General features: G+C 41.3%; 2 protein-coding genes across 4 annotated transcripts; both read left to right on the forward strand.

Moving 5' to 3' along the window:
* Positions 1 to 2,417: 2,417 nt before the first annotated feature.
* Positions 2,418 to 10,459, forward strand: LOC126410025 (uncharacterized). The gene is made up of 4 exons (XM_050077598.1): positions 2,418 to 2,432; positions 3,512 to 3,564; positions 4,877 to 5,490; positions 10,202 to 10,459. The coding sequence occupies exons 1-4, from the start codon at positions 2,418 to 2,420 to the stop codon at positions 10,345 to 10,347; spliced, it is 828 nt and encodes a 275-aa protein (XP_049933555.1). The 3' UTR covers positions 10,348 to 10,459.
* Positions 10,460 to 13,222: 2,763 nt separating this feature from the next.
* On the forward strand, positions 13,223 to 18,660 carry LOC116253586 (amino acid transporter AVT1A-like). 3 transcript variants are annotated; one of them, XM_031628487.2, is made up of 12 exons: positions 13,223 to 13,457; positions 14,937 to 15,208; positions 15,457 to 15,671; positions 15,855 to 15,878; positions 15,994 to 16,174; positions 16,298 to 16,517; positions 16,610 to 16,745; positions 17,064 to 17,083; positions 17,181 to 17,326; positions 18,046 to 18,089; positions 18,191 to 18,250; positions 18,364 to 18,660. In XM_031628487.2, exons 1-12 carry the CDS (start codon positions 13,228 to 13,230, stop codon positions 18,460 to 18,462), a joined length of 1,647 nt encoding a protein of 548 aa, XP_031484347.2. In that variant the 5' UTR covers positions 13,223 to 13,227; the 3' UTR covers positions 18,463 to 18,660. The 3 variants fall into 3 exon arrangements, with proteins under 3 accessions (XP_031484347.2, XP_031484349.2, XP_031484348.1); XM_031628488.2 differs by lacking the exon at positions 13,223 to 13,457 and adding an exon at positions 14,698 to 14,860 and having other exon boundaries at positions 16,594 to 16,795; XM_031628489.2 differs by lacking the exons at positions 18,046 to 18,089; positions 18,191 to 18,250; positions 18,364 to 18,660 and having other exon boundaries at positions 16,610 to 16,795; positions 17,181 to 17,276.
* The last annotated feature ends 2,871 nt before the right edge of the window (positions 18,661 to 21,531 follow it).

A 21,531-nucleotide genomic window follows, 5' to 3' on the forward strand; every position in this document is an offset into this window, starting at 1 on the left:
TTTGGTCAGGAAACACTGTCCCAGATAACCTTAAACATGCCACGACATGCTTTTGCTTCAAAAGTTGCACTCTGGACCACAGTAAGAGCCTTGTTGATTTCACGGTTTCACCCATTTTTCCTGCAAGTCTCATAGATATAAAATGTTAGAAATGAACTGTTCATACTCATATTAATATCTCGTATTGAACTCAGTCCTTTTCATTTTGCCCTTCTTAGGTGATCAATACCCTTACCAAGTATCCCTTCATTTCTGATAATATTTATGGATTATTGCATAACGCCCTCTGGTAAACCGACTCAAATTTCCCGCAGAAATTGTTAACTTGACATAAAACAGATACGCGTTAGTTCTTAATCCAATTGCAAAATGCTTTGATGAGGAGCTGCTTCCAGAAGGGAAACGAAATGAGTGGGTGGTTTGCGTGCTGATGAGGACAGGACTGGTTATTTCAAGTATTTGTGTCTGATATCTTCTACCCTTTTTCGGTATGCTTATCCTCACTTGCATATGATTAATTTACCCTTGATGTTACCGAAAGCTTATAATAACCCAAAAGTTTTTCTTGCAGTTCACAAGTTCCAAACATGTGAATGCAGTCCAGGATAGTGCATAGGCATCATAGTCTGTTTGACAATACAGAATAGATTAAAGCGCAGATATTGAATGAACCTTCTTCTGCATTTGTGATAAAATAATACTGAGAGATGTCTTCTGGCTGCTTTTCCTAACGGCCTAAGTTAGTCTTCCTTTCCACTGTGCTATGGTTCCAGGTCTATTCATGGCATTGTTCGGCCCTCTGCTATACTCACTTATGGTAAGAACCGTGAACCGTAAAAGCACATTTTATAATTTGAATAAACTAATAAGAGAACATTTTTTCTTGATTTTATATGAGCACAATTCGTCTGCTGCTATGCTCATCACAGGCTGTCATCTTTCCTCCTCTTTGTTTCTTGAAGATTTTAAAGAAGACAGCAACCTTTGAGGCACTTCAGTATGCCAAGCAATATTTTCCACATGCACACACATATGAATCAATCTTTTTTAAGAAGTGGGTTCTTATATTTTTTTTTTTTTTTTCCTTCTTTCCTTGTTTGGTATCAGATTGTCCTTTGCATCACAATCTTCGGAGCAGGCATAGTCATTGCAGCTCTTGTCACGTACTCCTCTCTGTCTCAAATCCTGCAGAGCTTCTACACGGGATCTCAATAGTCTATATCCAAGTCAACTTTTGTTTCCGTTTTATCTCAACTGTGGAAATTTGATGGCGGACGGGCACATATAAATGAATTGCATATTTACAAATAATTTGCAGGACTCAAGTTTTGCCTCTGCAAATGGTTTGATCTTGCGAAAAAGCTAAATGTCTGGTTCACATATAAGACCAATATAATTTCACATTCTGGGATAAATATGTTGGAGTGTGGAGAGTGATCCATACTTAATACGCGAATTTTTTTTTGTGAAAGTATTTACGTAATTTGCATTTCTTGAAACTAATGAAAACTCTCGAGATGTTTATATTTTATTTTTGTGCGGCTTAAGGAAGAAGTTCACAAGTAACTGCATAAATTCATCAGCCAACAGAGTAAAAGGTCTATTTTTCTGCCTAGAAACACGTCTGCTAACCTCATCATATTCCGCTCCTCTTATTGCCAACGATGAGGAATTTGAATTAGAAAATATGGGCCCTAGTTATAACTTATAATTTAGATTCAAACCCGAATTTATGCCGAGAAAAACCGACAGAGTCTCGACGTCCAAAATAATTCTTAATAATAAACTTAACAAAACTTACTTAAAACTTAATCACCAAACCAACAAAGTTCACAAAGTGATCTCAACAAATGCACCAAGTATACTTAAATAATATACTTGCATTATTTGTCAAGATAAATTTTGTAAGGTACAAGAACTCACCTCAACAAACTCAGGTGGTGAGCCATTACCTAAGTACCCAACGTCTTTGCACTTGAGCACACACTTGAAACTTCCACACTCAAGCTCAGGAAGTGAACACACAAACTAAACTCTTGCTCAAGACACTCACACTCTTTTCATTTTTTTGATACTTTACAAAATGGCTAACCACTCCTATTTATAAGAGGACTAGTCGGTGGTGCCCGAATTTTAATTTTCTTTTAATCATTACATGCACCGTCTAAAAAGAAAGCACACAGCTGCCTGAGTCTTTCCGACTCTTCCAAGAGAGTCGGTGATGACTCTTTACAGAAATCCACGATGATGGGCTGTGATGAAGGCCATCAGCCCTGTGAGAAGCTGATCAGAAGCATCCCATGCATTTCTGATTTAGAGAAAGTGGGCATCTTCATTTTGATATTTTCTGGTGATTTAAAAGTTATATTTCCCTTGTACATATCAACTGCGGCGCTACGGGGAGCAGTACCGGTAACATGGATGGTGGGCAGGTAATAAAAAGAGTGGAGATCGTCAGAATAAGCACAAAGATTATCTTTGAATTAGATAAAGAGAGAGTAAATATCGACGCTACAATAAACGAAGGTTCAAATATTGTACTAGTAACTGTAATGCTGGACATTTATTTAAGGAAAACTCACCACTCACGAAAATACTTGTGGTGAAAAACGTGACTCCCCCACAAGGGCAATACGAACATAACAAATATCAACTTTCTAAAAAATCAAAAAGTCCCCAACGTGAATGTGATATCCAGTTAGTATCGAATAAGGATATGATACGAGCATGTTCAGCAATACTTAACCAAAAAGCCTAATTTTCCTTCCTTTATGCTGTTTAAACAATATGCTGTTTAAACAAGCAAGCACAAGCTGAAGGGCATTGTCCATTAATGCAGCTTTGGAGGGGAGAGTTTAACCGCATGGGCGGTGGAATGAAATACTCATCATGCCTACCAAAAAAATAAATCATAATTAATTATTTTATGATCCCAACATCCCCTGACCCTTCATTTTGAATCCAATCGAAGCTTGAAAATGGAAAAATGGAAAAGTAGGTAACCCATCTCACTTATTTCAAAATACTAAACTTTACCTGATGCCCTTGTGAGCCCCGTTTCAAAAGAAAGAAAAAAACATTCCATGAACCAGGAAGTTTGCCACGAGAAAGCTAAAGAGTATAAATATGTATTTCTAAAGTCTAGCCATAGGGTTTTGTCATATGACCCTTCCTTTCAACAAAGACGTCTCTCGACCTTGGTCATTGCTCTACTCAATCATGCATGTCGTTGGTTATTTTCTTGGAATTTTCATATCATTAATCTTTCAACTTTTCGGTTGCAAATGTTCATTGCTTTTATGTGATATTATCAAACTACATACCTTGCAAGTCAATCAAAAATTGCTATTGTAAGAGTGGCAGCTCGAAAGCGAGCCATCAGTGGTAAAAACGTTTCACAACAAAACGATGACGCTTGGGAATACTCCAAATCGAAAATTTGGTTCATTATTCTTATGCATATTGAACATATAAGACATACCTATTATAGGTCTTAGATTTTTTCTTGTAGGTTATTAAACAAAAGAAAATTCTTGATTGGTATCAACCAGAGCTTGGAGCCGGGTAAGTACTGTGTAATGTTTCCATGAAGGATTGTAGGGCCTAGCAACTATACGATTCGATGCTGTTTGGGAATGGTAATAGTATGTTAATGTTTTATATCTGCTTCAAAAAGTGAGATAGATTCATGAAACACTTTTTAAAATGTCCTATGAATTGACCAATTTTTAGATTAGATGCATGGAACAATAATATAACGTTCCTATTCTCAAACAGGTGTTGGGGGCCACCCCTCACTTGAAGTGGGATAGCGATTTCAGTTTAGAAACCGAACCATGACTATAAATTGATCTTCATCGCTATTGGTTTAAGTGAACACTTTATCATTTGCTTTGCTAATGTCTCCTGATTTGTTGCCCCATAAAAAAAGTTCTCTCTGCTTTTGAATACAACTTGCTCGAGTTCTGTCGACTAATGTTCCCCAAATAATGTCAGTAATCATTCTTCCCAATAGAATGAGTCCCGGTGTCGCTTTCTCTTCCTGCTTATAAGCGATTGCATTGGTTTTGCCTATTGGATAACTTGTAATCTTCCCATTCAACAGCCTACCTAGTCCGCACCTTTGTTTCTTTCTTTTGGTCTCATTCAAAAAGTTCTTGAAATTTGGACACAGTTTCTAATGCGAGTGTGGTTGATTTTACCTCCACAGAAAAACAAATGGTATCGAAGGAAGTGTAGCGTCCAGAGTCCAGACATACATGGGAGGACACGCATCCACTCCTGGATTCTGAGTAATCGAGTACTCTTTGCTCCTGTCAAACGCTGGTTCATCACATGGCTGTGCTCCCATTAGGGTTCATAAAATGTTAGTCTTGTTCATAAATTTGTAGAGAAAACACCAACTGTCATGGCTGTTGAAATTGGTGTCGTCTCAGAAAAGCTTTTCTCCTGCCCAAATAATCAGAAACTTTCTTCTCTTCTTTACAGTAGTCACCAAGGGGAAAACTATTGATCTTTTGAGACATGTCGGATCTGCCAAACATGGACGGACACTTTAGTTAGAAAGGCATGGTATTGTGTGAGCAGATCATGTGGTTTGCAAAATTATCATGCGCAGACACCCGATACTACTTTTCTTCTTAACTTGTTCAGATCGCAGCTGCTTTATATATAGATCACTTTAATTAGAAAGGCACGGGGATGTACTATTGCGTCAACACTCAACAGATCATGTGGCTTGCAAAGTTATCGTACGCACACACCGATAGTGCTTTTCCTAATTTGTTCAGATCAAAGCCGCTTTATATTTAGTTCACTTTAGTTAGAAAGCCATGGAGAAGTATTATTGCATGAGTATATAATGTCGTTTTGCCAGATACAGATCTCTCTCTCTCTCTCTCTCTCGGTCCCCTCCAGCCCCCTCTCCCACTCGCCCACTGGCCTGCTCGGCTGTTCCCCACCCAGCTGCTTGCCCGTCGCTCCCACCCGCCCGTCTTTCTCACCTGCTCTCCCGCCTGCTCGCCCGTTCTCTCCCAACCGCCCGGCTCCTCACCTCCCGCCTGACCGCCTACTCACCTCCGTCTGCTCACCTCTCGTCTCCTCTCCTCCCGTCTGCCCACCTCCCCCCTGCCTGTTCGCTCACCTCCCGCTGCCCACCTCCCTCCCTCCCTCCCGCCTGGAGTCTCCTCACCTCTTTGGAGCTGCACGCCAACTGTTCGTTGAATTGTCCCTTACAGCAGTTTGTTCTTGTCTCGTCCTCTATCGGGGCCTTGCTCTCACGTTGCGGGGCCGTGCTCAGCTTAGGCTTTGAGCAGGCCCAGACGCAGCTGCCTGGGTGGACACACACGTGTGATTGGCTTCGTTGTTTTGGACCGGCCACTTTGTTCTTGCGCAGGGGTGGTGTCATGGCCACTCTCCCTCCTCCTCCGCCTTTGCGTCCGCCGCAGGAGGCTTGGGTTGGTGGTACCAGTCTCTGTGGTATCAAGCCAAGTAATTCTCTCCCCCTTAATCGCTTGCTTTGTCGTGCTGCGGTCAGTTTTCTTTGCTCGCCTGAGGGGGCCCATCAGGCTTTGGCATTGTCTTCCAGTTGGCAGTCTACTATCTTCAGTTGTGTCTTCACCGGCTCGCTTCAGCTGCAAGATGCTCGCGGACTCCTCCAGACATTCCTCCCTCCTAAGCGTTGGTAGGCCGACCCCCTCGCCTTGGTGTGTTCCCTCTTCCTGTCGCGCTTCCAGGCTTCGTTACCTTCTTCGGTCTGTCGCTTCTATCCGCGTCAGATGGGGCCAGTGGTGGTGTCAGAGGTGTGCTACCTTGAATGGTCGTTGGGCCGTTACGTGTTCTCGTTGTTGCTTTCCTGCTTGTCAGAATGATCCGCGCCTTTTTGGTCGGCGGCATGGCTTTACAGCGGTTGCTTCCTCCTTTTTGGTCCAGGTTCTTGTGCCGGCTGCTCCTCTGTCTCCTTCTTCAGATGCTAGCTCTATTTTTTTTTTGCTCTATCAGACTTCCTTGGCTTGGGCCTGCTTTTCCTGGCACACGGGGTCCGCCTTTCTCGGTAGAGGTCCCGCAGGTCTTCATCCCTAGAGGTCTATCACACCACGGTTTTTCGCTTGCCGCACTCCCGCTGTCACTGCTCCCGCCCTTGCTTCCTTCACCACTGGAGCCTGCCTCACCTTCTCCACAGAGTCCTGCCTGCTCTCTGCCGTGCTCTCCTGAGGTACCTTGCTCGCCCCTTCCTTTACCTTCTTTACGTGCTGGAGGCTCGCGCGTGTCCACCTCGGGTTGCCCCGGCACGGCGCTGCTCGCTGCTCAGGCTGATCTTGGCCTTGTTCGGTCCTTTGCACCGTCACAGCCGGCTGCTCGCCCGTTTGCAGGGGGTCGGTCCCCTGAGTTGTTGCTCGCTCTTTTTTTACTGCGACCCCTATGGCCTTGACCTTTAGTGTTTCATCACCCTCAGCCAGCCCCCACTCTGTTGCTTGTTCCTTGCTCGTTATCCTGGTTACCGGCCCCCTCTACCCTTTCTACATCCCAGGACCCCCACATTCGCTCACCTGCTCAACCTTCCTTCTATTTCCTTTTGTTGTAGTTTTACCACCGCTTTACCTTCCCTGCACGTACTGCTCTCTGGTCTCAGTCGCGGCTTTCCTCGCAACCCTGCCTGCATACCCCTCCCCCCCCCCCCCCCCATCCTCGCCTCTCTCTCCTACTCAGTTGCCTGGTCCCGCCACCGGACCTGCTGTTAGTCCCCATTGCCCGATGGGTTGCCACCTGTCCCTCCCTTGTTAGATGTTGAGCTAGGCATCTCCCTTTCGGATGCGCTTGCCGCTCTTAAAGTCTCTCTCCTGCTTGAACAACTTGAGATCCTACGTTCTTCTTTTGTTGCCGTTGTTGCGCCGGTCTCCCACTCCAACCTCGCTAGGTTGCGGAGGGAATTGCGCAGGATTGGGGCTTCTGCAGCCTCCATCCTCCCCCCCGGTGCGTCTAGGACAACCAGGCGTACGTCGCTTCGCGTGGTTCCCCAATGAGGGTTGCGTGCTGGAATGTGCGGGGCCTGAATGCCCATTATCAGCGTAGATATCTCTCATCCTGGGTCTGTCAGCATGAACCTTCTGTGCTTATCGTGGTTGAGACTAAGCTGTCGTTGATCTCTAATGTTTGTGTTCGTATGTTGTTGCATCAATCGTCCTTTGGTTTCCTACCTGCTAATGGGGTCGCTGGCGGCATCCTGCTGGCTTGGTCTGCGCCTCTTACAGGAGTGGTTGTGCATGTTGGTAAGTACTCTATCTCAACCTCTCTCAATGGTCTCTGGCCCAATGGCCCAGTCTTAGTTACTGCGGCCTATGGCCCTTGCGTTGGGGCTTTGCGGGACCAGCTGTGGGCTGAGCTACATCAAGCTCGTCAGCTTGCTCCTTTGCCTTGGCTTTTGGCGGGAGATTTCAATTGTTTGCTTAGCCCTGCTGATTCTTCCTCTCCTATCACTTACGATTCGTTCATGTCTGCTTTTCGCTCGTTCGTTGAAGTGTTCGGTCTTTTTGACGTGCCTCTGAATAACGGTGAGTTTACTTGGTCCAACAATAGGAACCCTCCCACTTTCCGTAGGTTGGACCGTGTCTTCCTCTCGCCCGAGCTGTTCTCTGTGTTTCCTTTGTCCTCCTTGGTTTTAGGACCGAGGCACTTGTCTGATCATGCTCCGCTACTCCTTTCTCTTCTTCGGGGTGGGGCTGGTACTGGGCGCATCAGGTTCCGTTTTGAGCTTTGGTGGCTCTGTGATGAGTCCTTTGTGGCTGTCGTCCCCAAATGGTGGGCTCGCATCATGAATGGTAGGTGAGCTGCTTTTAGGCTCTCACGGAAATTACACTCCATCAGGAAGGAGGTTTTTGCGTGGAAACGCATTTTTTGGAATGTCAAATTTTCTGAAGTGGCCATTTGGGATGAGGAGATCCTGTCCATTCAGTCTTCTAACAATATTTCTGCGGATCAGTCTTCTCGTCTCCTTTGTCTCCAGTGTCTTGCTCAGGAGTGGCGGATTAGAGAGTCCATCCACTGGCAACAACGGTCTAGGTTGGGTTGGCTTTCGGCTGGAGACCAGAATTCTAGATTCTTCTACTTGACCGACTCTCAAAGGCGCTGCCAGACGTTGCTCCAGTCCATGGTTATTGGGCACAGGGTTTTCCTTGGTGATGACATTCTCTCGGCTTTGACTGCTCATTTTCGAGAGTTTTACTTTAAGTCTCTTCGCTCCCGTGCTCCGTTGTCGGACTTTCACCTCTCATTCCTCTCAGTCTCGTGTGCGATCTCTCTTGAGCAGCGCTTTCTGCACCAAGAGATCAAAAGCGCTGTCTGAGCCCTTGGTGGTGGTAAGGCGCCTGGCATTGATGGTTTTCCTATTGAATTTTTTCGCACCTTTTGGGAGGCTTGTAACACCGATGTGTTTGCGTTTTGTGATGAGTTTGCCTCCAACTCCGTCTTTCTTAAAGAGTTTAATTGAGCCACCTGCGTCTTGGTGCCTAAGCGTCCTAACCCTACGAACGTCACCCACGTTCGCCCGATCTCCATCTTAGGCACACCTTATAAGATTATTGCCAAGTTCCTTTCCTTACGGCTTGCGCCTGTTTTGCCTTCCATCATTAATCTCTTCCAGGTTGCCTTCATCAAAAGTCGGCGTTTGCATGACGCGGTTGTCCTCGCCAATGAGGTGGTTCACTCCCTATACTGTCTGCGTCTTCCTTCTTTCATCCTTAAGTTAGACATCTCTAAGGTTTTTGATTCAGTTAGTTAGGAGTTCTTTTCTGACCTCCTTACCTGCCTTGCATTTGGTCCGTCGTTTAGACAGTGGATCCTTTCGCTTGTCACTGGAGCCCAGCTTACGGTCTCCTTCAATGGGTTGTGTGGGGAATTCTTTTCTCTCGGTCGCGGCCTTCGTCAAGGTTGTCCGTTATCGCCTTTGCTTTTCAACTTGGTTGCCGAGTGTTTTTCTGCTTTATTTCGTCACGTTGGCTTCCTTACACCGCATTCACTTCCCTACTTACAGACCTTCTCCACCCTTCAGTATGCTGACGACTTTTTCCTGTTTGACACTGCTTCTCGTCAACAGGTTGTGAGAACTTGGCTCATCCTTCGGGTTTTTGAGCTCGTCTCGGGTCTATCTATTAATTGTTCTAAGTGTCATCTTTCCCTCATCCACACGGATTCGGCTACAGTACTTCTTGCAGAAGCTTGCTTTGGGTGTAAGGCTGCTGGCCTGCCTATGAAATATTTAGGTCTTCAAATTACGTTGTCACCTCATGCACCCTCTTTTTGGGATGGAGTGGAGCAAAAGCTTGTTAATCGTCTTCAGTGTTGGCAAGGAAAACTGCTTTCTCTCCCAGACCTCATTACTCTTGCTAAACAATGTCTCGCGTCTGTCCCCCTCCATGCTCTAGCGGTCTTTCGACCTCCTGGGGCTGTTCTGAATAGGTTTGACAGAATCATTCGTAATTTCATCTGGGATGGTGATCGGCCTTCAGATCGCCTTGCGCGCTGGGATATAGTTGTCTTTCCGTGTCTTCTTGGGGGTGCTAGGGTTACCAACCTTAGTCGGGCTTGTGAGTCTTCTATATGTTCTTGGTGGTGGCGTTTGGTAACTGAGCACTCTCCCATCACCCTTTTCATTTGCTCCAAATTTGATCTGCCTTCTCCTAGTCTTTGGAGTGGGTTCATCTCCCACATTTCCCCCTCTCACTTTTGTTGTGACATGTTTTCCGCCCTTCCTCTTTTCCTCTGCTTTACTGACCTCCCATCGTTTGCACCCCCTGTCTGGCTTCTTTCACCTACCTGGAGTTTTACCTTTTCTTTTTGTTACCTGGCTTCCTTTGGTTCTTCTGTGGCGTCGCTTCCACCCCGATCCCTTTGGTCCCTTGGCCCCTCTCCTCGTGTCATTGCTTTTGTTTGGCTACTTCTTGCTGGCCACATTAATATTTTTGACCACTTACAGCGCGTTGGAATCAGTTTAGCTAACCAGTGTCCTCTCTGTCTCACTGCGGCTGAGTCTCGAGTCCACCTTTTACATCTTGTCATTTCTTCTTTAGTGTCTTTGCTTCTGTCTGGCCTTCCCTTGTTGGTAGCCTTACAGACTCACCTTCTATTCGTCTTCTTTTTCTTTTCTGTCCTTCCTCCAATTTGTTTGTTTTCTGAGGCCGTGTTTGGATGTTGTGGCTCATTTCAGCTTGGTGGCGCATTTGGGAGGAGCGCAACAATAGGGTCTTTAGGAGCACCTTCTTTCTGTCGGAGTTTGTGGCTCAGCTTGTGCAGGAAGATGTTCATTTTGTCATTCAGCTGCGGCGTCGTCTTCTTTCTGCGACTGAGAGATGATGTCGGTCCGTCCTTCCACTCTTTTTCTACCCCTTTTTTTGTTTTTTTGTACGTTGTATTTATACTTCTTTTGCTTTTGTCTTGCGGTTTGTTACTGTAACTATGGTACTTCTTGTCCCCAATTTTTGTATCTAGGGGACGTCTTGTCCTCCAATTTTGATATACATTCACATTTTATCGGCTCTCTCTCCCTCTCTCTCTCTCATACACACACATATTCTGAAGTATGGTAAAAATGGTAAAAAGGAACAAATATGAGGAGGGAGGATGTGAAGGGAAAAGGGAGATGGCTATCAGGTTTGGGTGAGCAGAAGATGTATTTTATACTATCACCTTGAGTTATGTATCTATGCTTTGTCTATTAGCTAGGAAACAACTTCACTTGAAATATAAAGAGATTAGAATAGGAGATCATCATACTTATATCTACCCATCCAAATATGCATGTCAATATATGTGATTTGAACTGCATATTATCACCCTAAGTTGTTTCGAAAAAATCAAACATGAGAAAATTTTTAATATGTTATTAAGAAGGATTTGGATTTAAGAAATGACATTTAATCAAATTTGGATTCGGATATACATAAATATATGGTAAAATTCTGGTCGGATTTAGTTTTACATAAATATATTATATTCAACGCTCTTACATTTTGAAAATTACATAGATTCAGTCAAAAACTGTATTTGGATTCACATATGAATATAAAATTTGGATTCAGTTTAGATATGATATAAAAATAGGATTAGGATTATAAAATCAAATTTTGGATTCAAATTTGGGTATAATTTTTTTTGTTCATATTTGAATTGAATTCAAATTTGAATATGTAAATATCTGAAAGAGTAGATATGATTAAGGGTATATCATATTTGAATCAAGTCCATTAACATCCCCATATCTAAACCTTCCGAAACCCAAAAAAAAAAAGAAGAAAAAAGACAAACACACAATATATATAGTTAATGGGTGAGTGATGACTCTTACTATTCAGAGCCACCCACTTATCATGCTCAAATGCATGTAGGTAGTTGCAAGAAAAAAAAAAGTGAAACCTGATGCTAGATAGCAAAAATACACATCACCTTTCTCTCTTTATTTTTCTTTTAACCGTCCATTTGACGGATCAAACTGTCCTAGTTAGATGGCTTGGTGGCTCTAACAATATTCAATCTTCTCATATTCATATGAGTCCCAATTTAAGCTTTCTATTCCAAAGTTCTTAGTACACAAACTAAGGCGAGTTGACTTTCAGTTCTATTTTGTGTGACAAGATATAACAAAAAGCATGGCTAGACGACCAGTTTGATGTCAATCACTGTAGTTCGTAGTATGTCATTGTTCAGCACAGAATAACATCGAATTCAGTTTAATTTTGTCGTGCTTAATCAGAAATCCACAGCCCAGCTTGGTGACACGCGATATAGGATATTAATCTCGTGACATATGTCACTCATCTAAACTGGAGACAGTTAATCGAGTAGAAGAAGTTGTTCTAGTGGCAACATCATGAAGGGGAAGGATGTACATGGGAAATACTTATGAGGGCATTACATTGTTTTATCTCTCTCTTTTCTCTGTTCGCTTTTGATTTCTATTAGCTTTTGATTTCGTTTGAGTTTGAGGGAAAACTTGGAATTTTAATTTCATCTCAATTTGAAAAAAAATTATGATTCTGGAATTTTGGTTCTTGAACCAGAAGTTCAAACCATCAAACGCCGCAAAGGTCGCATCAAGCCTGATAATAATTAATTAATCGGGCTAAGGTTAGACAGCAAATCACTAACACTATTTGTATTTGTGTCTTTATTGGCGTCAGTAACTAAACATCTTTTTCTAGTGTCAGTAATTAATTAATTAATCGGGTAAGGTTAGACAGCATATAAAGTCTTTCAATGGAATGACATGGATAAAAAATTTGTTGATCTTTGGGGAGCCATGGTCTCATCTTTTCAAATGTATTGGAAGATGTTGGCATTTCAAGTAAGTTATATGTCATCACCATCATCATTAAATGCAACAGAATATTGGTTGGTTGCGCTCAGATGCTAACATTAAAGGAGTTTTGTTCCTAAAAACATGCTATGGTGTAGATGATGCAGAATTTAACATTCTTAAGTAAGGAGAAATTATGCGCTCCACCAGCCCCACCCCTCTTGCCATCCATTTCAACAACGAAGAATGGATCAGACGCCTCAAGTCTATTATTGAAGGTAGAAGGAACTGACCTGAGAAATGAAGTTTTTTATCTGACCACAACTGTCACGGAAGGCTCAAAGAGGATACAATTCCTTTCAATATCAGCTCTTTGGTAAGGGATTGGTGCGATTCTTTTGATAGATACTTGATCCTCTTATTTGCTCAATTTTGTTTTTTTTTTTTTTGTAGAGGTCGTATCAAGCCTGGTTTTTTTTTATTACTTGTGAGGAGTTGTTGTGTTAGCAGCTTTGGTTTTTTTTATCCTTACTCACGGTTAGATGTTTGGCATCCCTATCACCCTTGTATATTTTTTTTTATCGTGTACATATGATTCCTTCCTATATCTCCGAGCATCCTTCGTTGAAACTAAACGTCCTTTTAAATGGTCAGGCCGACAGGCCACGTCCTTTTAAATGGTCAGGCCGACAGGCCCGACAATCGGATTGAGGTTTTTTAAAAAGTGGAAAGAAAATAAAGAAAAGTAAAACAACAAAAAAAAAACGTGACAGAAAACCAAAAATATATAATATATTGGCATGGAAAGTGGCTACGCTGGCTGGACTCTCTCTTTTTTTTCTCTCTTTTTTGCATATATATATTATTTATTTATTTTGTATACAGTGCGCGTCAGTGGTTGAGATTGTAAAAACCATTGACTACAAATTGCTTGGAAGCCTATGCTCACAAGGCAAGGAATGGCGAAGGCCAAGAATTGGGAGGCATTGGAGGGGAGCAGACGTGAAGAGGAGGCGGAGGACGGAGATGGTGGCAGCCATGGCAGTTTGCTGCTAGAGAATGGCGTCGTCAAGATTGAGAAGACTAGTGAGGATGAAGGCAATATCAGGGAGAAGAAATGGAATTCTTCCTCTTCCGCTGTCTTCTCTAGTCACTCGCATCAGATCGACCGGTGCAATTTCTGAGCTCCTCCTCCTCCTCCTTTTTCTTTCTATGAATATTATTAGTCGCAGTAGCTGTTTCTGAGTCACAACCCTTTGCTACCGTACTCCGCTATTTGAAAAATCAACACGAGCCAAATTTTATGGTCGATGATTGTGCTTTTTTGCCCTGATGATTATGATGATGATAATTAAATGGACTATATTATTTTATTTTAAGCTGGATAGAACAAAAGGTTTTTTTACAGGGCGGATCGTTACATATAAGATACAGCAATCAGAGTTCCGGCAGTACAGACGGATGTTGTCTGGCCGGCGTCTGCTTACTGTTCCGGCTTCTGGTTATTGCTCAGAGCAGCTACTTTCTTGCTGTTAGACATTCATGGATGTTCTATTTGGGAAATGAGAAAGCGAAAAAGGAAAACGGATTTAAACATTTCAATCAGAAAACAACCAAACATCCACTCGTAAGAGAGAGAGAGATCTACGACGAAGGTAATGTCTAGTCATATTCTCACCTAAAACAAATTTTTTTTTTTAAATTCTAATGACAGACTTCTAACAAATCTTTCTTAAATCAGCTAGTTCGGTTTTAATGATTTTGAGCTCCATTCCACAGTTTTCCCCCAACGTTTGGGGCCAAAACACTAAAACGTCTTTGGACAGGGGAGGAAAAAAAGAAAAAAACTAAAAGGATCTTTTTCATAGAAGAGAAATGAAAACACCATTACAATAACCAATTATACTCTTAAACAAAAATAAAAATGTCTTTCACGACCGCTCTTGTTATATCCTTAATGCAAGTCCTACACTAAGTAGGGGCTGTAAGTAGAAGGAGTTTTTTTTTTTTTTTTTTACCACTCAAAAAAGAGCGGAAACTCTTGTATAATTTTTTGTTTTTTTAAGGGCTATGGGCTGCCACATCTGTAATGGCCTTTCTTTTACATCCTCCGTTGCACCAACTGCCTCACCGACACAGTAGTAGGGAATTAATTTATAGAAACGACTCAAAAATACGTTGAGGTATTTAAACTATCTTCCTAAACAACATTTTACCCAAAAAAGTTTTCATGTGTGTGAGAGAGAGAGGGTGAAATGGAGGTTAAAATTTAATTTTTGATTGATAAATAATCCAGAATAGTTAGGGGCTCCTTGAGTTATTTTGTCGGCACCTAGCGAAAGAAAGAATGTCTCCAGTTATGGATATTAATCCTTAAGAACCGGCACGTTTTTTATTTTGTCATTTTCACACTTTCGTAGGACAATAGAAAGATATCGTCTGATAATGATCATTAGGAGAGAGAGAGAGAGAGAGAATTCAATGGATGGTGCATTGCCGGTGGGCCGGAGAGGAATTTTGAGAGACGCCGTCCGTCGCCGGGGAGCGCGGAAATAGCAGCAGAGCCTAAAAAATGTAAATTTACAGCCACCAAAAGTAATCTCGTGTGCGTTGATTTCATAGGTCTAAGTAAAGCTATTTTTCCAAACAGGGAGTCGATAGATGCTTATGTAATCACTGCATCTCCCACCTTCGGATTTCTTCGTCACAGTCATCCCAGTCTCTGCTGCTCAACTACCCATGGAGTCGATGATAAGGATTTGGGAGCCAAATTGCCGCTGCTATCAGCTGGAAGCTTTGCTCAGGACTCCGCTGAAAAGCTATCAAGTAGATCATCCAAAGAGTCAGATGACCAAAACTTGCAGTCCTCTCGAGAAGGGCAAGGTGCTCCAGGATGTAGCTTGACCCAGACCATTTTCAATGGTATCATCATCTTATGAACACTTTCTAAATACTGTCGTATTCTTTTCTAGATCATATACTGCTTCTGGTTCGCACTACGGGGCATCAGCCTTTGGCTGATAGGATTGACGTACACTTTCAGTTGGTGGCGAACAAATATAGGAATCTAGGTGCCCCTCGGCCAATGGTTTCTTGGGTCAGCTCCTCAATGAGCATATGGATCTTTTTTTTTCTACTGATGATTATTGGATTCTATGGTTTGGTAACAGGTGTTAACCTGATGGTGGGAGTTGGACTTCTAACTATATCATTCACCATAAAAGAAGCTGGATGGGCAAGCTTGCTTGTCTTAACGTGCTTTGCAGCCATGTGTTGCTACACGGGCATCCTCATGGGACGCTGTATGGGAAGCAGGGAAGGCATTACAAGCTATCCAGATATAGGAGAAGCTGCTTATGGAAAATGTGGGCGTGTTTTTGTACTTGTAAGTAACTTGAATTGTTTTGGCCTTGGGTTTTTTGCACATATGCTCCTTTCCCTTTTCCTCCACAAGAAATTGAGCATCACCCCCTCACACACACACACATACAAAAAATAGGAGCAGACATTGAAAATGCAGCACTAGTTGGGCAGTTTCTAACAATGAAAAAATCACATTTTTCTGCAGGTGGTTTTCTATCTGGAGTTGTATGTAAGTATAATATGGATGACGATTATGCCAATTAGCATTTTCCTTCTTCTCCATGACAACAATTAACACCATGGACATTCTCTCTCTCTCTCTCTCTCTGCGCACCATAATACAGTGCATCTGTGTGGAATTTATCATCCTGGAAGGTGATAATCTAACAAAGTTATATCCGGGCATTTCAATTGATTTGGCTGGGATTCATATCGGCTCTGTGCACCTTTTTGGAATCTTAACTGGCCTAGTCGTCATTCCCACAGTTTGGTTAAAAGATCTTCGAGTAATGTCTTACCTTTCAGGTATCGTGCAACTTCTTTTTCTTACTTTTTATGCTTGTGAACAATGAATAAGTTCCAAGGTGTAGGTAGCATCATTTTCCCTTACTTGACTCTCTAGCTTGTCTTTCTAAACCTACAATGCAGCTGGTGGTGTTCTTGCGACAATTTTAATATCTCTTTCAGTGTTTGTTGTGGGTACAACCTGTGGCATAGGATTCCACCAAACTAGCAACTTTATTAATTGGAGTGGCCTTCTGTTTGCGATCGGGGTGTATGGGTTTTGCTACTCTGGACACTCTCTATTTCCTAGTATATATCAATCAATGGCAGACAAAACAAAATTCAACATGGCACTACTTATCTGGTAGGTGGTAGGTTAGAATTTTCTCTATGGAATGAAAATATTGATCGTGTTTCAATATGATATATTCTTGAAATAGCTATCTATTACCACAGCTTCTTTTTATGCACTGCGATATATGGTTTAGTTGGAGCGATGGGATATCTCATGTTTGGTCAGGAAACACTATCTCAGATAACCTTGAACTTGCCAACGGATGCCCTTGCTTCAAAAGTTGCAATCTGGACAACCGTGAGTACATCATTGATTTGTCTATCCATGTTTGGCAGCAAGTCTTATTGGTAAAGACTCTTAAAAATTTATAATTCATGTTAATCAGTGGCATGAGATACAAGGGAGCTACTGTGGGCCACTGCCCACACCAGCCCATTAAAAGTTTCATTTTAAAAATTCAGAATTAGGTTTTGATAATTTAAAAATTACTTGGGGTGCCCCACATCAGAGCTGGGCTGGGCACCCTGCAACCAAAAAAATCCTAGCTCCACCGCTGATGCTAACATTATTGTATAGCTGGCACTAATCTCTCTTCTTTCTTTTTTTTTTTTTTAGGTGATCAATCCCCTTACCAAGTATCCTTTCACTTCTAATAAATGTATAGATTACATGCTTTTTCTAGCGAGGCTTTATTAATTTCCTACAGAAATTTTCACCTTGACGTCAAAACAGATATGCGTTGGTTCTTAATCCCTTGGCAAAGGGCTTTGAGAACTTGCTTCCAGAAGGGAGACGAAATGAGTTGCTCATTTGCATGCTGATAAGGACAGGACTAGTTATTTCAACTGTTTGTATTGCACTGCTTTTACCTTTTTTCGGTATGCTTACTGTCTCGTGAATATGGTACTATTACTTTAAGCGTATGAACAGTGGAAGCAAAAAACCGTTGGTTTGTTGTAGCACACGAGTTCCAAGCATGTGAATATGAAGTCTAAGGTAGTGCTTAAGCATCATATTCTATTTGACAAACAATATATGAAAGTGTATAATTTGGATGAAAACTGAAGGAGCAGTGCAGCCCTACTTAATGATTTCGGAATCGCCTAATACTGATAGATGACCAGAGATAGCCCAGCTCCACAAGACACCAAAGAGATGTTGCTTCCATGGGGATTCAGGTCTTAATTTCTCTCGCACTCGTTCAGAAATATCTGGTAGTAGGTCAAGCCAACCCCGTCTTGAGAAGAAGTCTACAAGGGTAACTTATTCTATTAAAACTAGACAATCCAATGTGTCCCAAGATCTGGTTTTCCTATGTAGTCTTTGCTACAGAAGAACTATTTGTTTTGATTAGAATCTGAGCTTCCATGGAGCACTAGACGACTTAGTGAAGAATTAACTAAGCTCTGTAGGATATAATTCAACTGTTAGTCAAGTAAATTCATTGGCATGTGAAAGCAATCCCATTCTTCTTTATATTTCGGATGATCCATCTATTGATGTATATGCTTTACATGTCTATCCAGCTTAAACTATTCTGGCTGCCTTCTTTAATGTCCTAAGTTAGTCCTTTCTTCCCACTGTGCTATGGTTTCAGGTCTATTCATGGCATTGTTTGGCTCTCTGCTATGCTCGCTTATGGTAATCCTGAACCATAAAAGCACATTATATAATTTGGATAGAGAACATCTTTTCTTGAGTTTTGATAAGCACACTTAAGTCTGCTGCCATGCTCATCACAGGCTGTCATCTTTCCTCCTCTCTGTTTCTTGAAGATTTTAAAGAAAAAGACAACCTTTGAGGTACTTCAATGCAACAAGCAATGCTAGGCACACACCATATGAAACAACCTTTTTTAAGATTGGGTTCTTCCATTTGGCTATTTATTATTTCTTTTTTCCTTGTTTGCTATCAGGTCTCCCTTTGTATCGCAATCATCGGAATAGGCATAGTCAGCGCAGCTCTTGGCACGTACTCCTCTCTGTCTGAGATCGTGCAGAGCTTCTACACTTGATCTCAACAGTCTATATCCAAGTCAACTTCTGTTTCTGTTTTATCTCAATTGCAGAACTTTTATGAAGGATGGGCACATCTAAACGAATTGCTTATGTACGCATAATTTGCATGACTCGAATTTCGTTTCTGCAAACGGTTTGATCATAAGAAAAAGCTAAATGTCTGGTTCACATATAGTTGTCTGCTTTAGCATACAAGTTGAGTATCATTCTATGACATCTGTGACAGCTAAATTTATCTGGTAGCATTTATGGAGCAGGATTTCAGCATCCATTTGTTGGATACGCCCAAACTTTGCTGTGAAAAAGTGTTTGCTCTTCAAGTATCCATTAAACCGGGTCTTCAGTCATATGAGGCATGCCATCACTTTGTTTGTGAGAGGGTTCTTTAGTCAAATGCCACATTTCTTCATCTACAAATTGCTCATTTAAGTTCAAGAAACCTCTCCATCAAATTGAAGATCTTTGCAGCAAACAAAGCCACAACCTGTTTAAGGGAACGATATCATTATGGAAGACCTCGATCCAAATAACAAGGCGACATTAAATTAAGATTTTGTTCATAAATGATAAAGGTGATAAAGGTGCAATGTTAAATATGATAAGATCCCCAAAAATAAATGTGACAAAAATCTGAAACCAGGGAGACTTCTTGGCGGAGCCTGACATGTCTGGCTGATAGGCACTCACCATATATTTGAAGAGCATCCTATATATAGATATGTACAAATTTGGGGTCCACCAATATATAAATATGAAAATTTTGTTGTGCTGTGGGCTATTGACCACACATGCTCACGTGTCTCTGCCCCTGCTTCTGAGGAAAAAGTCTGTTGACAGAAGACGGCTCGCGCGCCATAAATTCATAATAGTTATTTAATTGAACCTATCGTGCATCTCTTTGTATTATCTTTTTGCAGCAGGCTGACATCCGAAGGGTGAAAAGGTGTTTATTTTCCTTCTTTTTTCATCTGTTCTTCTAATTGATTGCGTATCTTTCCTGTCTTCACATGCAAAGTTAGTTAAGTAAATTAATGGACCGGTCAAGTCATTTTACTGTACGTGATCACATATGAACAGGGCAAGCACAAGTGTCTTGATGTAAATAAGCTTAAGTAAGATCTTATTGGAATAAAAATCTATAGCCTGTAATATTGATAACAACAACATCTACGAGCTCATAATATTCAATTTTTATAATTTGAAAAATGAATGCCACGAACGAGAAGGCCTGCTGAAAATGTTATGAGAAAAGAATATGAGTGGTCTCAACTTAATAATAATAAATCAGGAATAACGAAACTAATGTCAGCAAGATCCCATAAGGTACTGCGCGCCTTGATGTATTAGAAAATGGTAATGATGGGCATAAAATTGAAGCATATTTTGCAATGTTGTGAACACTAGTGTGCTTTAGCTCGTTAATTATCAGTAGATCAACATCCTATTGGCAGCACCTTCATGCATTATGCGTATTATGTGTCGGATATATTAACAAACAAATAATTAAAATAAGAGGGTCGAGATCAAATATGCCGGATGCCGGACGTTTCCAAGCTGCTAAAACTTAAAAATTTATGGCTGAAAAACAGAGTCCACAAGAATATTAGCGACGGTTTAAGGTGCAGCAACAGTTCATGAAACTTCTAGCAAGGGTTTATAGTGCGCTCAGTACAATACATTTTTAAGTTTGAGCTATTTGGCAACATTTGGCATCCAACAGATCATTAAATTACATTTGAAGTTTTAAGCTTGTTTTAAGGCTGATACCCATAGATTTTCATGGTTCCAGATACAAAATGGAAACCGTGGAATCACAGGTACTCATATTGTAAAAGAGCAATGCCTAGATTTTGAATTATTAAGCATTCGAATGTAATAGAAATGTGGGCCTCTGTTTTGCGACTACATATATAAAAAAAAAAAGTAGTTGGTCCCCAAAGGCAGGCTTCTAGTTGTTGAGAGAATCAAAGAATATCCAACGGGAAGTGTGGGGAATAGATCCGCACCTTTGTCGACGTAATAAATGTAATAGTTACTCCAAAAGAGGAGACTCCTGAGGAATATAAAATGGGAAAAAGGGAAGGAGAACGGGCTGAGAACATGACTCCCTTCATTGTGATGCACAGAATCTCAATCTAATTAGACAGATCCAAAATGAAAATTTACATCTAATATTCAAATTTCCTATATGATTTTTTCTCACAGAATTTGATGTCTAAATCTGGTTGCATGGAAAACTTTTGTTTTTTCCAAATCTCAAGGTGATATCCAACTCCGAGTAGCGTCGGATTATCCAATACCATTGATTGATTATTGAAATAATTATATTCTTGCATCTGAATCAAACCCACTGGCCCCCAACTACATCTGTATAGAACTTTATTGGGTAATTGTTTTTTTTTTAAGGCTTCTTCTTTCCTTTCATTTCCTTTCCTTTCCTTCTCTGTAGTCATAAAAACCAGAGACAGAGTCAAAGGAGCTGGCAGGGGCCATGGCCTCCTCTCACATTTTGGGAAAACAGAATTTTATAGTTATATCTTTTAAAAATTTTAATGTGGCTCATATAAAAATTTTGTAAACTATCGTTTGCTCCATGTACAAATTTTGAAAATACTATTTGAGCCCCCAACAAAAAATTTCAGTCTCTATCTCTCATAAAAATCATTAATTTTACCTGTCTCGAGCACCTTTGCTTCTTTTTTTTTTTGTTGAAAGTTGAAGCTTTTCAACATGATCCAGACAAGTCGAGCAGAGATGTACCTTTCCAGAGAAGACCTTTCTTTTGCCAACTACCTTTCCTTTCTCTTTTGGCTTGCATCAGGAACGTGAAGCCATTTGTTTTTCCTGTTCGCTGGAATCTGATCTGGAAGATATTCATAAATATTCGGTGTACATCTCTTGAAAAGGAGCTGCCGTTAAGTTTAGGCCAATAATCCTCGACTGTTGTCATGAGAATGACATAGGCCCCAAAAAGTCATGTAAAATGCACTATTTAGCTTCTCCTAAATTGTTTGTGACTAATTGTTAACTATAAACCAATTTAATTTTTCTATCTTCAATTAACT

Source organism: Nymphaea colorata, chromosome 4, assembly GCF_008831285.2.
Source record: "Nymphaea colorata isolate Beijing-Zhang1983 chromosome 4, ASM883128v2, whole genome shotgun sequence".
Lineage (NCBI taxonomy): Eukaryota > Viridiplantae > Streptophyta > Magnoliopsida > Nymphaeales > Nymphaeaceae > Nymphaea > Nymphaea colorata.